At 45.1% G+C, this 13,357-nt stretch overlaps 1 protein-coding gene across 1 annotated transcript in view; it reads right to left on the bottom strand.

Annotated features, from left to right (window-relative positions):
• LOC146789325 (ATP-dependent translocase ABCB1-like) overlaps positions 1-13,357 on the bottom strand; it is a 1,722,143-nt gene that overhangs the window by 1,076,810 nt on the left and 631,976 nt on the right. Inside the window, exon 10 of the mRNA XM_085631119.1 lies at positions 4,508-4,685. Within this exon, the coding sequence (XP_085487245.1) occupies positions 4,508-4,685 (178 nt within the window). The remainder of the gene's footprint in view (positions 1-4,507; positions 4,686-13,357) is intronic.

Genomic DNA, 13,357 nt, shown 5'->3' with positions numbered 1-13,357 from the left:
TCTTTATGATTCCCTTATAAGCCCCATTTCCTTCCTTTGATGTGTCCAGGCCCCTTCTCTGTGCTCTATCACTGAATAAAAGAGCACCCATTTGAAGTGTAAAGGCGGAGTCTTGTCCTTCCTTCTTTCAGTGTGCGCCACCCAGCTCCCAGGAATAAGTTGGTGCCTGGACCTTGTCCATCAGGTGAACAGAAAAAAAGATCCAACAGCTGGATCCCCTCCCATTGGACCCAGGAGAGGGGGTTGATAAAAGCCCAAATGATGAAGCATGTCACCTTTTGGTGAGTGAGGGCATTCATCCCTAAAAGGGATTCCTTTCCTTATTAGGGCACTGTTATTTTAGACATAGATTGATCATAGTATTCTTCTTTCCCATGCTCATGTTTTATGGTTGTTCAGACCCGAGAGGTTATTTGTGTGTTTTGTAACAGCTCACCACACCAAACAACACAGCCATCATGAACTCCATCCACCCGGAAGTACCCACGGACCCATGCCCCTAACGCCTCTTCAACCTAGGAAGTAAGGAGATAAGCCACCAACTCAACACCACCCTCAAAGCATCCATCACCACATTCACCTTACCTGATGCAAGGAAATACGCAGAAGTCTGGCCTCACCTCAAGACACCCTCTGCTCACTCGAGCAAACTACAGAACTTCAGCTCCATCTTGTTGCTCCTGTTCCCCACTAAAGTCCTGAAAAAGACCATCAACTGGCAGCTCACCGAAACACCTGGAGAGAATCAACCTGTTAGACTCCTCCTGATCCATTTTCCATGCCATCCACAGCACCAAAACCACCCTGATCACCCTCATGGATGAAATACCACCCTACTGAATAGGGGAGAATCATAGCCCTGATACTCCTCAAACTCTCTGCCGCTTTTGACACCATATCCCACCACACACTCATCAAGAGACTGCACCAGATTGGGATCAAGGGAGATGCACTCAGATGAATTGTATGATTCCTCATGGGACAAACGCAGAGAATCTGTCTACCTCCCTTCACCTTGGAACTCAAGAGCATCATCTGCGGAATGCATCAGGGGTCATCCCCCAGTTCCATCCTCTTCAACACCTACATGACACCTCTAGCCGACATCTTCAGAACCCATATTATATTCTATGCCGAAGATACCAAGCTCATCCTCTCGCTCTCAGCAGACCCCACCACCACGAATACCAACTTCCCCAACTTCATGAAGTATATGGCAGACTGGATGAAGGTTAACTGTCTGAAGCTCAAAACTGACAAGACTGAAGTGCTGATCTTTGGCAACCATGCCTCCCTCTGCAATGACACCTGGATGCTCGCCAAACTGGGACCCACTCCCACACTGAAAGATCATGCCCACAACCTCGTCATCATCCTGGACAGCAAACTCACCATGAAGTTTGCTGAACCATGAAGATTTCCTTGGTGTGGTTGGCGCTTGCCTCAATGTGGTCTGCAAGGGTGATTTCTTTTGCGTCTTAGGAGTCATTAGTGGCTGACTTGAAGGTGTCTGGGTCTGTGGCATCTCTGTTGGTGTGTCATCTTCTCTCAAACTGATCAACACAGTCTCCTCCGCCTGCTTCCACACTCTCCGCATGCGCCAAAGAATCTTCAAATTGCTTCCCATCAGCATGAAAAAAACAGTCAAGTTAACCTTAATCAACAGCAGGCTGGGCTATGGCAACGCACTGTATATAGGAGTCACTACAGAACTCATGAAAAGACTCCAGATGATACAGAACTCAGTGGCTAGACTGATCCCCAACCTGCCCAAACTGACCCACATCGCCCCACACCTGAGGGACCACCACAGGCTCCCCATTCAGAAAAGATGCCAATTCAAGATACAGACACACACCTACAAAGGTCTCCACGACCAAGGTCCAGCATATATGAACCACTGCCTGAACTTTCACTAACCATCTAGAAACCTTCGCTCTGCCTTCATTACTCTCGCACAGACACAACGCATCTGCTTTAGCTGCAGTTGAAGCTGCTCCTTCTCCTACCTTGCCTCCAAGTCCTGGAACACCTTCCCCCTTCATCTCCAAACATCACCCTTGCTGAGGGACTTCAGGGATACTCAAAACCTGGCTTTTCGACTAAGCCCAGCAACCCAGTGTCTGGATACCCCTTCAAGGGTGATAATCCGCACTTTACAAGTAATGAGTGCTTGATCAGCCATTGTGCCAAGTTCAGATGTGTGTTCTATCATGACAGAGGTCAAATCAGACACAGCAGTTTCGACTGCGCACCGGTCAGTCATTTTTCTATGTGCATCACTAAAAAGGCTGAGGTACAATATATTAAAGAGTTGAATTTTTTCTCCAAGGCTTCCCTGGTGGAGCCCATTGTGGCTAGGATGATGTCCAATTTATCTCTGGTGTCAGAACTCGCCCTAGTGATCATAGAGGAGGCCTAAGAATTCAGGATAGTCTCTTCAGATGTGGGAGGTAGGGGTTCCTCCCTTGGTTGATGTGTGGGCCAATTGCATAGTGTGGAGAGCATAGGAGACAAGAATGGTGAAGGCAGCTTGTCAGGTAGGGGGCCTCGTGTGGTGATCTGCAAGTCATGGCCGGGTAAAAGCAGGGTGCACAGAAGTTGCTCTATAGGGTCTGATAGGTGTGCAGGCCAGTGGATGTTGCCCCCAGTAGCCCTATTGATTGCGTTCACAAGCGGTGACCCTTGTGCCTCCCAATAGGGTCAGTAATCCACTCAGTCAGCGGTCTTGTGCACCAGGGAAAAATGCAAAAGTTGTAATTCAGAAGGAGAAGAGAGGGAGTGAAGGACGCCACTGATCACCTCACAGCCCCATCACCGTACCTCAGCACATCCCCCATGTGTTGCAAAGCATGGTTGGGATGCACTTATAATTCCAAGAAAAAAAGGGGGGGCAGGGATCTAGTTGTGAGAGAAGTTGAAAGAAGGCTCAATAAGCCCCAGAGGGCAGTTCCATTCCCACAACAGAGCAGGCCCAGCAGGTCCTCAATCCTGTGGCAGGGGACAGTGGGTAGCAAGCAAAGTAAGAAGCGCAATAGTCTCTGAGTATCTCCTCTCCTGAAGTCACTAGTCTGCGATCACGCACTCAGGGCCGCGAGCAAGTGGTGAAACTCTAAGGACAGTGGTAATGGGGCAGTCTCCTCTCGGTGCAGCGGGTGTCTGTGACAGATCCCCACTGACTGCTGCAGTCTTTGTTTTGGGCTCTGGTCAGGGGGCACCATCTTGGGCCGTGCTGCACGGTACCGGCCCTGGTCCCCAAAAGGGCAGCAGGGAAAGCAGGGGAAGCAATGAGACACTGGACACTCAACAGCAGCTCACTCAGTCCTCAGGCTGGGGCAGAGAAAATGGATCAGAAGACTCTAGTGGGAATCGGAGAGCTCCGAGTAAGTGTGTCTCACAGAATGGAAGCTTGCTCTGCCCCAAAAGGCATTTAGATCCTCTTGGTGTGATTTCATCTTTGTAGAAAAAATATTTTTAGGCCTTTTTAAAGCGAAAGATGATTTTTCCTTCTCGGGATTTACCCTTATTTATTTCTACAATGTTCTCCTTTTGAACCTTTAGAGGATGCTTCAGTAAAATGTCTAACTATAAAATTATGGTAGTTACACCCGCCCAGTTGTTTTAACTGTAGGTGCTACTTTCCTTCCAAAGATTAATTCAGGTTACCCCATACAGTTAGCACAATATTTTTTCCCCGTCTTTTTGTGCTAGTTCCTCCATAGATGCATAGTGACATTCCTGTGGCTTTGGGTGCTGTAAGAAGATGAAAAATCTATCCATAGAGGATGACGGATTTTAGACAGACTGATTGTCTGTTCATTAGCTCTGGTACAGTAAAAGGGGGTCTAAATACTCAGACACTACTCTTTGTAGACAGATCAAGACAGCAATTTCTTAAGCTTATTCAAATACTGACAGGGATCTCCCAGGGTCAGTTCAAGTCAACAATACAAGAGGTATGACTGTCTCTTGGGCCAAGTAGGGAGGCGTTACAATTGTGGACATTTGCAGAGCTGCTGCTTGTGCTCCCCTTCTACATTCAAATCTGATTACAGCTTAAATGTAGCCCAGGGATCGGAGTAACTTTTGAAAAAGAAATTTCTATCTAAAGCAGATTCATTGTAATCAAAGTAGGGCTTATTAGCAAATGTCTGTAATAGCGTGTATTAGGGTGCATAATAACGTTTTTTGTTTTGTTTTGTGCACCTTCTATTACTTCTCTTTGAGTAGTGCTGGACCACATCAGACCATCAAGTCATTCTACTCTGGTATACCCTCAGGATTGTAAAGAAAGGGACGAAGAAGGCTATGCAGCGCTAATGTCTGGATTAAATACTGGTAATCTTCAATGCTCTGATTATTTCTTCCTGGTCCTTCCTCTCTGTATGTCTGAATTGTGAAGGGATTTAATAACATTTTTAAAAGGAAAAATCTGACATTCTTGATTTTTTAAATATGTAAAGCCTCCTGTTATATTGCAGTACATCGTGTGCTATGTTATACTCACAGTCATTGTAGTACCGAGTGAATAGTTGTCTGGTTCATCCACAGTTAATTTTGTTCCATACCACAAACCAAGTGCATAGGTTGAAAATAAAATAAACTCAGAGATGCCCATTGATAAGAGTGTTGCAAAGGATTTCTTCATTCCAGCATTTCTGGCATCCCATAATTTATCTTCATACCTGAAAGAAACAAGATAGAAGTATCATGAATAGATTCACTTTCAGAACAACAATTGTATAAAAGCTTGGATGTCTCGCATTCCTCACAAAACAATTATGTCAGTAAACTATTTGAAGTTTCCTTTAATAACTATTGCTGCTGAAAAATACAACTGCTGAGTAGTGTCACAAAAGCATCCACAATCGATCATTTGCATAGCCAAACCATTCATTACACTGAAATGATAAAAAATTTAAACACAAAAATGAAGAAAAAAAAAGCAAAGTTATACTGCTTGCTAGAATAACAAGTTACAAAAGAACTATATGATAAACCAGTAAGGCAAATATTGCACACGAAGTTATAAAAACTCAGCTTTAAGGAATATAACTAGAACAGAAAACAAGCTTTGGCATAGCCAATAGATCCGCCTTTGAGTTCTTATAAGTGTTTAGCTAGAACTATTGGTTTTGCCGATTCTTGTAATGCTTGTTTGTTATATTTGTTTTGGCTATGGTGTGGAGACATATTTAATGGGAGTTTTTGACTTTGGGAACTAATTATTTAATTCTAATGTGAGCAGCGGACGGACAGTAGGCGACAATGAATAGATGCCATATTCTGAGGGCAGATTGAGGTGGTGCTCAGTGATGCTGTGGTGGTGCTGAGGTTATGTTGTGCTGTTGCAGAGGTGATCCATGGGTTATGCTGAATGATACTTAGGTGGTAAGGAGGGATGTTGAGGTGGAGCTGGGTGATGCCAAGTGATGCTGAGGGGGTGCTGAGTGATGAGGAGGAGGTGTTGAGTTATGCTGAGGTGGTGCTGAGTTATGTTGGGGTGGGGGTGCTGCGTGGTTGCTTAGGTAGTGCCTGTGTATTTCCCACATCGCTGTCCATTTCCAAGTAATATAATTTGTGCTATTGTGCCACACAAACATGTTACTTGTGTTTGTATTATGCTTAAATCAATAGAGTTAACCTAAATATAACCTTGGATGTTAAAGCAGCTACTGTGCTCAAAACTGAAACCCAAGAAACAAATTCAGTTTCACAAGCAACAAACTAACATGCCTATATGTTTTCATTGTTTATTGCTTACCATTAAATATTTTAAAATTCAACAAAACTGTTTATCAGTAAGTTATCATGTGGAATAATGTAAAATCTATTTCTGGGCACACTTCCTTTGCGACCTGTGAAGAAGATTGATGCACCCTTTTTTTAACGTATAGTAGTTTTAATTAATTTCTCAGAGTCTTTCCCCTTCTTTGTCAAAACCAGTGCCAGGATTGTGTTAGATATGGCCTAGGAAAGTAAATAATCTGTTGGTTTTCGAAATGTTCCATATAGAACAGATGAGCCAAAAAATTAGCATGGCTTTTATCTCCTTTACTAGCTGCCTTTTTTGTCGTCACAAAACACAGGATGTGAAACCAACAACCGAGACAGGAACCCTGGTTCCCAAACCTAAGCGTCTACAGCACTAGCAAGAAAGGCACATCTGTTTGTTTCTGTGTAACTTAAACAGTATACATTTCCACTGCAGTATCACACCAGGAAACAGCATCTTGTAATAACCTGATGTACTCAACTATGGATTGCATAGCAGGAAAAGTGCAGGATCGCCAGCTGCTGTTGTTTCAGTATCTACCCCTCAGAAGGGTCTCAAAGGTGCATTGTTTGTGCCTGTCCCGCATCTTTTACTTACAACTATGCCTTGCTAAGCCAGCAACCATCAGCCGATGCAGTTTAAAATGTAATACTCCAAGAGATGAAGCGCTATGTTAAAGCATCTGCTGCAGTCATAGTGTTCCAAAAAACAAAAACACTTTGAGGGAAGTAGTCGTGCTCGGTGCATGTTCAAATTGCATTCGGAAATACTCAACCACCAGCTCACAAGAACATGCCTAAATCAAAACCACAATGTCCGGCCATCAACAGTAATGAAACACAAATGATGCATGGTGTCTGTGTTCATCAAGCCCCCAAATATACACACACGGTTAAGGGAAGTGCTTGTTCATAGTGCCCCCGAAAACGCACACAGTCAAGGGAGTGCTCGGTACTCGTTCACAATGCCTTATAAACCAAGAGATGATCCTTCACCAAAAAACACACACCTTTGAAGGAAGCGCTCGGTGGTCTTTCACAATGCCCCGCTAGGTGAAGCAACCCTCTATCTGGGGCAGTTTTAAGCGTAATAACCCAAGAGAACAAGGTCAGAGCTCTGATCAAGGGTGCGCTTTGCATTAGGGGACGGACATGGGGATTTTGGTGCTTACCACAACTAAAACCACATGTTCTAGTATTTACCGGCCCTTTTTCCAGAGTTAAACTCTGACAAGTTTGACCTGCTGAAATAGGATTCTGCGGTTTGGACTTTATTGCACACAGTAATTACCAAGTATGATACAACCAAGGCTTTCACGTGCATACCTTTAAAGGTTTTCCTCGTTCAACCCTACTGATTTGGAAGGGGATTAATAGGAAGCATTCACATGACCAACCTATCACTCAAATTAATAGATCCACACACCACCACAAAAGCTTCTATGAGCCAGCCACCTTCGGGACATTTTTATGCGCTACTACATGCGTTTAACATGGCAGCCCACAATACAGTGCCAATGGTAACTAAAGAACATTTAACCGCCAACTAATGCTAGGACCACATAACGTTCACCCCCCTCCTCGCCCTACTCCTCCCCCCAGGAAGTAAAAGTCTGTACTTTGGAGTGGATTGTGTACATAACAGGTACTCTACTCGCCAAAATAAGCGCTTTGACGCCTCTTCGGGGTTGTAAGCGCTATATAAATGCCATTGTAAGTACCAATGGTTTTAAAGTTATATAATGGGTTTTTTAATCTGTACAGTGTGGGTACTTCGAGGCGCAGTGACGTTTGTGTTCATGACGTCAGGTTGCAGAGTCCCGCGTGCACGTGGCAGTGTGTTCATCTGGAAGAGGGGGCGGGCAGATGGCGCATGTTTACAAGCACAGGACAAGCCAACATCCATTAATGAAGTGTTCTCAGGCAGCGAGGGCCTCTTTTACGGTGCATCTGGCAGGCCCAGCTTCCGTGATGTGTAGAAAGCGAACAAAGACGTGATAGAAACAGCACGGGCATGGCCTCCCTTGGCAAGACCGAGAATCCGGTGCACAGCGACCTTTCTTGGCCGGAGACACACAGGAGGTCTGTGGAGCTGGGGAGTGGAACGGTGAGATCCACCGCAGCTGCATCAAAGTGCCCCCTGCCCACCACCCCATCTGCATCATGCACCTCATCTTAACCTCTGCGTCCTGCCCTGCTTATTCTGTCAGCACCAGGCCAGTTCCCATTTTCAAAGACGCACAGAAGCCATATCTGCTGACAGAAGGGCGATATACAAAGAAACATACATCTGTTTCTTCTGTTGCCCTGACAAAAGTATATGTCCATTTGTGATGACTTCCCCCAGCATAATTAGTCAAAGTGGTGTTTCTAGTCATTTGGGGTTTGCCGAAGCTTCACCTGATCAGTAAACAGAAAGGGCGTTACCGTTAGGACATGTAAACAGAGTCTACTCATGTGTGACTGAATGCTAGGCACACAGAGACAGCATGCGCACAAGTCTTTGACTTGTGAACTCTTCAGCAAAACTCCAAAGGAGTATACGTTTTAGGGAATGTAGATATGTGGTGCTATGCTACACTATGGCCGGATTTATTGATCAGAGTACAGTAACTATTACATCAAAGCAGCAGAGTAAACAAGCGCGTTCCTCGCACTAAAAGGAGGCAGCAGGAGGATGGGCGAGAGGAGGGTGTGAGTGAAAGCATTTCGCTTGCGAGAGCGAGCAGCGCCAGGAGCGATAATTGCTATCATATGGCGCCGCCCGCTCCCGCAAGTGAATCGCCACACGTGCACGCGTTGCTATTGAAGGCAATGGAACGCGTGCACGTTTCAGGCTGAAAAGCCAAAGCGATTGCAAAAGGTCTTTATGCCTATACAGCGCATGCGCGCTGCGTAGGCGAGACCTAAAAACAAAGTACATGATTTTCCTGGAGATACTTGATGAGTGGGGTAGTCCACATCAGGGGCGCTCCCTTGGCACCATGGCTTTTTCGTTTCTTAGAGGGACTTGGAGCATTTCTGTCGAGGTGCGGAATGTATTTGTCCTATAATGTTTTGTCCAAAGGTATTTTTGGTTACGATATTCTGTCTAAATATAACACATGTGAATGCCCTTCAATGAGCGTTAATTGGGGAAGTGGTAGGTTGATGGGTGATATTGTGGTTAAAATGGCTACGGGCAATCCTTCTTCTCAAAATTTTCTTTCAGGCGAATGTCTGTGCCAAGGTTAAATACAAAACATGAACCACATGGGCATAGTGATGAGCCCTTGACTTTACTGTGGGGTTAACATGTTTCATGCTCTAGCCACGATGTGGGGTCAGAGGCATTTTCTCAGAACCAAAGGTAGCACAAACTCCAATCTAGTAAGCTACTTTCCAGTACCAATACTGTATGTAAAGTGTCATCAAGTTATGTTTTAGGTTTCATAAAATATGTTACAAACAAAAGAAAATATTATTGCTTAACAGATTTCCATGGTGCCCCCATGACCTAAACTAACAAGCATTTGCAATGCAATAGTCTCGCAATTGCGAGATTTTAACCTTTTGGCATTGTAAATGACAATGCCTTTTATTTATGTGTTTAAAACACACCTAAAAGGACATTTCATTTACAATTCCAATAGGTCAAAGTTTCTAAAATGAGAGACCTATTGCATTGCAAATTGCAGGATGGTGGGGGTGAGCAACATGGATGGCCAGAGTGTTGTAAAAGTAATATGGTGGTGGGGTCAACGTTCAGCTGGATGGAAAGCAATATACAGGGCAGTGGGGGAGGAGACAGTACGGACAGCAGAAAGAGGGTGTGGGTCGGAGGAAGTAACACGGAGGACAGGGTGGAGGGCAGCATCAAAGAGCTAGAGAGCAAAAGTATAGGCAGAGGGGGAGCAGCACGTTTTCCTCAAAGCGGGTTAATTAAAACCCAGTGTCACAAAAAAAACCAAAATGAAAAAATAGATAACATGGTTTCAGTATTGTGGGGTATATTGTGTTTTAAATGCTGTCGTTTGTTTTATGATTATATAATAAAGACTGTAATAAAAAATTACACAAGGGTTGCTTTATAAATAAAATGCTGATTGACTACTTACACGACCTCACCACTAAATTACGTGTTCTCCACCAACAGGTTCACAACGCTTTACCAGAGGCCTCCACAGACCCAGGTCATTCTATCCAACCGGGAGACTGGGTCTGTGTGAAAATTTTTCAGAGGACAAGGAATTTGGAACCTCGTTGGAAGGCGCCTCAACAAGTTCTTCTGGTGACACGTACAGCAGTGAAAGTCGAAGGGAAAAAGAACTGGATCCATGGCGTGCACTGCAAAAAGGTGCCCTTGCCTTTTGACCAGTGGGTCCGTACGGGTGTAGGTGATTTTGAAGGCGAAAGGGTCCCCCGGTTTGTACCTTTCAGAAGTGCACACCTAGATGGAGCTCGGTCAGAGAAAGAAGATGACGATGTTTTACAAGAAGCCGTACCGCCACATCTCCGATTGAACACTACAGATCCACAGACACTATTTCAGGACCAAACTGTACCGAACAGAACTCGATATAATTTAAGGCCTAGACTGGTCAAGGACACCTGAGATTTTCATCTCTTTCGTGACATGTATCATCTGTCCAGGTTGCAGGGTCACGGTAGGAGTCTTGGTTCCTGACCTGTATAGTGGCTAGGCCCCCAGGACTTGCAGTGTCATAGGACGGCTAATAATCACAGCCAATGAAGGAAGATTGCCGTGAGCAACAATTTTAGAGGATGGATGTCAAATTGGGAAAGAATAATAAGAAGGAAGAGATGAGAAAGAAATATTGTAAATTAGTGTACAGTCAATGTGGCATAACATTGTGTGTCTTATGTTTTTTAGTACCTTATTGGCTTGCATAGGTCGGATTGTTCATGCTATGCAGCACAATTCTGTCCCTACTTCTATTTCCTTGCCTCTTCATTCTACTATCTCCCCACATCAATTACATACGCTTCCCCAACATGAACTAATCAGGAGAACAGAATATTTTAACAATTCATTTTTCCAGTTGTTGCATCATGACATTGCAGAACCGGATTGCTCTGGATGTTATTCTTGCGGATCGTGGTGGAGTTTGTAAATTGATCGGATCTAGCTGTTGCATTTATATACCTGATGATGCCCCTACGGTATACCAAACCATCTCCAAATTACATGTGATCTCCGAGTCAATTCATCAGGACGAAGGAGATTGGTCTTTATTGGAATGGTTTTGGGGATTACTGTCCAAATGGGGATGGAAGGTATTAACCTTCCTAGGAGTGGTTTTGGCCATCATTTTTTCCTGTTGTCTCTGTATGCAGTGTGGCCCCGCCATCTGTAGTCTTTGTGCCCCTATGTGAGTCCCAAGGCCTGTGTCACGGAAGACGGAGAGCATTAAAATGATGTTGCAGCAACAGCTTGATGACCTCATGGCCATTGACGTCGACTCAGATTAAAATGAGTCCATGCGTTTTGCCTGAGTAATGGCAAAAGGAGGGTCTGAGGTAATTCAGTTTTCCGATCCGTTCGTATTTAGCCACCATTGTGTGTCCCGCCGCCATTTTGTGTTGCCCTCACTCAGGCAGCACGGTGAACGAGGTGTTGTTTTCCCTCTTCCTACTGCAAAGTGTCAAATAACCTCCTGCCTCTGTTTAGAGCTGGTGTCAGGGTCTGGCCGACTCCACTAATCCTCGTCCTGTTTGACTGATCCCTGTCTCGACTATCTGTTGGTTCGCACCATTCTTTCCTGACTTTATCTAATCCTCTGGCCTTCGCTATTCTTTACCCGTATTCTCTCATTTCACAACTGTCCTCCGGGGCATACAAATGTGTCCTGCCACCGGCAAGTCGAATTATAAACACTAACACTGATTAACTTGTGGGGAAGGGTGACAAACACAGTTGGGAGAGAGGCTTATTTGAGTTACTTAATATCTTGTTTTCACATTCTTCTCATTGGTTAACCCTGTATGCATTGGGAGTGTTCTTTGTGAATATGTGTGTTATAAAAGATTGTGCGCCACAAAGTAAAGTGGCAGTCTCCTAAGAACATACCGAGTGTACTTCTGGGACAACTGTACTTAGCTGCAGCTAATAAACCTTATCTTCTACGCCTAACGGAGTGTCCCGTGTCTCTGTTCGACAAAGCAGGTGAACTCAGGAGATTAAGGCGTACCCTGCGCCGCCAGGCCCATAAGGTCCAGGTTCTTCAGGTGATGCTCGTCATGCACCTGTGGAAGCTGGTTCTCGTGGTGGCGAGGTCCTTGAAGAAGGAGAGGATGAGTTGAGTGTCGTCGGCGTTTATAATGATATTGAGCCTGTGGGATCTGGAGATGTTGGCCAAGGGTGTCATGTAGTTATTGAAGAGGATGGGGTTGAGGGATGAGTCCTTGTGGACACCGCAGATGATTTCCTTGGGGTTCGGGGTGAACGAAAGTAGGCAGACTTTCTGTGTTCCTCCGGTTAGGAATGAGGTGATCACTCTGAGAACATTCCCATGGATGTCTATATTGTGTAGCCTAGCGACCAACTTGTGGTGGGATACGGTCTTGAATGCTGCTGAGAGGTTGGGGAGGGTTCAGATGTCATCGGTGGCTGTCCTTAGGGTGTCTTGGTGTTGCAATTACTGCAGTCTCCTGACTGGGAGGTATCAGGAAGATAGTTTTGATCAAGATGCTTGGTGAGTTGTTTGATGATGGCTTTCTTCAATACCTTGGCCAGGAAAGAAAGCAACAAGGTGGGACGGTAGTTCTTAAGATGGCTGAGGTCTGCTCATAGTTTCTTGAGTAGGGATTTGATCTTGGTGTGTTGCCTCTCTTCTGGGAACGTGGCTGTAGTTATCAAGGTGTTGATCCGGGAGGTAAGTTTGTGGCTGATTCTGTCACTTCAGTGGTTGAAGATGTGGTGTGGGATGTGGTCATTTAGGGCTCCTGAGTGGATGGAGTTCATGAAGGAAGCAGTTTCCTGGGGAGTGAGCATGTTCCATGTGGTCAGTTAGTGGTCTGTGCTGTTTGCTGTAGATGTGTGTAGGTTAAGAAAGCCTATAGGCTTGGGGTTTGAATTTTTTGTAGATGAGGAAAATCTTGTTGGGGAAGAAATGTACGAGGTTGTCGCAGAACTCCTGCAAGGTGGTGATGCTGCTCTCTGTGGCTGCCTGGTTAGAAAACTCCCTGATGATGTTGAAGAATTGCATGCTGTGGCTGGAGCTGGAATTGATGCAAGCAGCTAGGGCATGCCCCTTCTCCTCCCTCAGTAGCCAGTGGTAGAGGGTTAGGGAGTTCTTGAAGCAGGGCCTATCGGTGATGTCCTTGCTCGTGCACCGTCTCATTTCCCATTATTTGCAGATGTTCTAAGTTCTTCAGTGTACCAGCTGGCTTGTTTTGTGGACCTTCGATGACTGCTGTCTTTGATGTGGGTGACGTTGGCACATTTCATGATCCACGTTTTGAAGTTGCTGACACACTCTGTGTGAGGTACATGGCAGAGATGTGATTAGATCCATTGAGGGTGCCAATCCATTGTTTCTCTTATATTTTGCTCCATCTGGGGTACTGGGCACTCTGTTCA

The sequence above is a fragment of the Triturus cristatus genome, chromosome 10, assembly GCF_964204655.1.
Source record: "Triturus cristatus chromosome 10, aTriCri1.1, whole genome shotgun sequence".
Taxonomy (NCBI): domain Eukaryota; kingdom Metazoa; phylum Chordata; class Amphibia; order Caudata; family Salamandridae; genus Triturus; species Triturus cristatus.
This window is presented reverse-complemented; position numbering and strand designations above follow the sequence as displayed.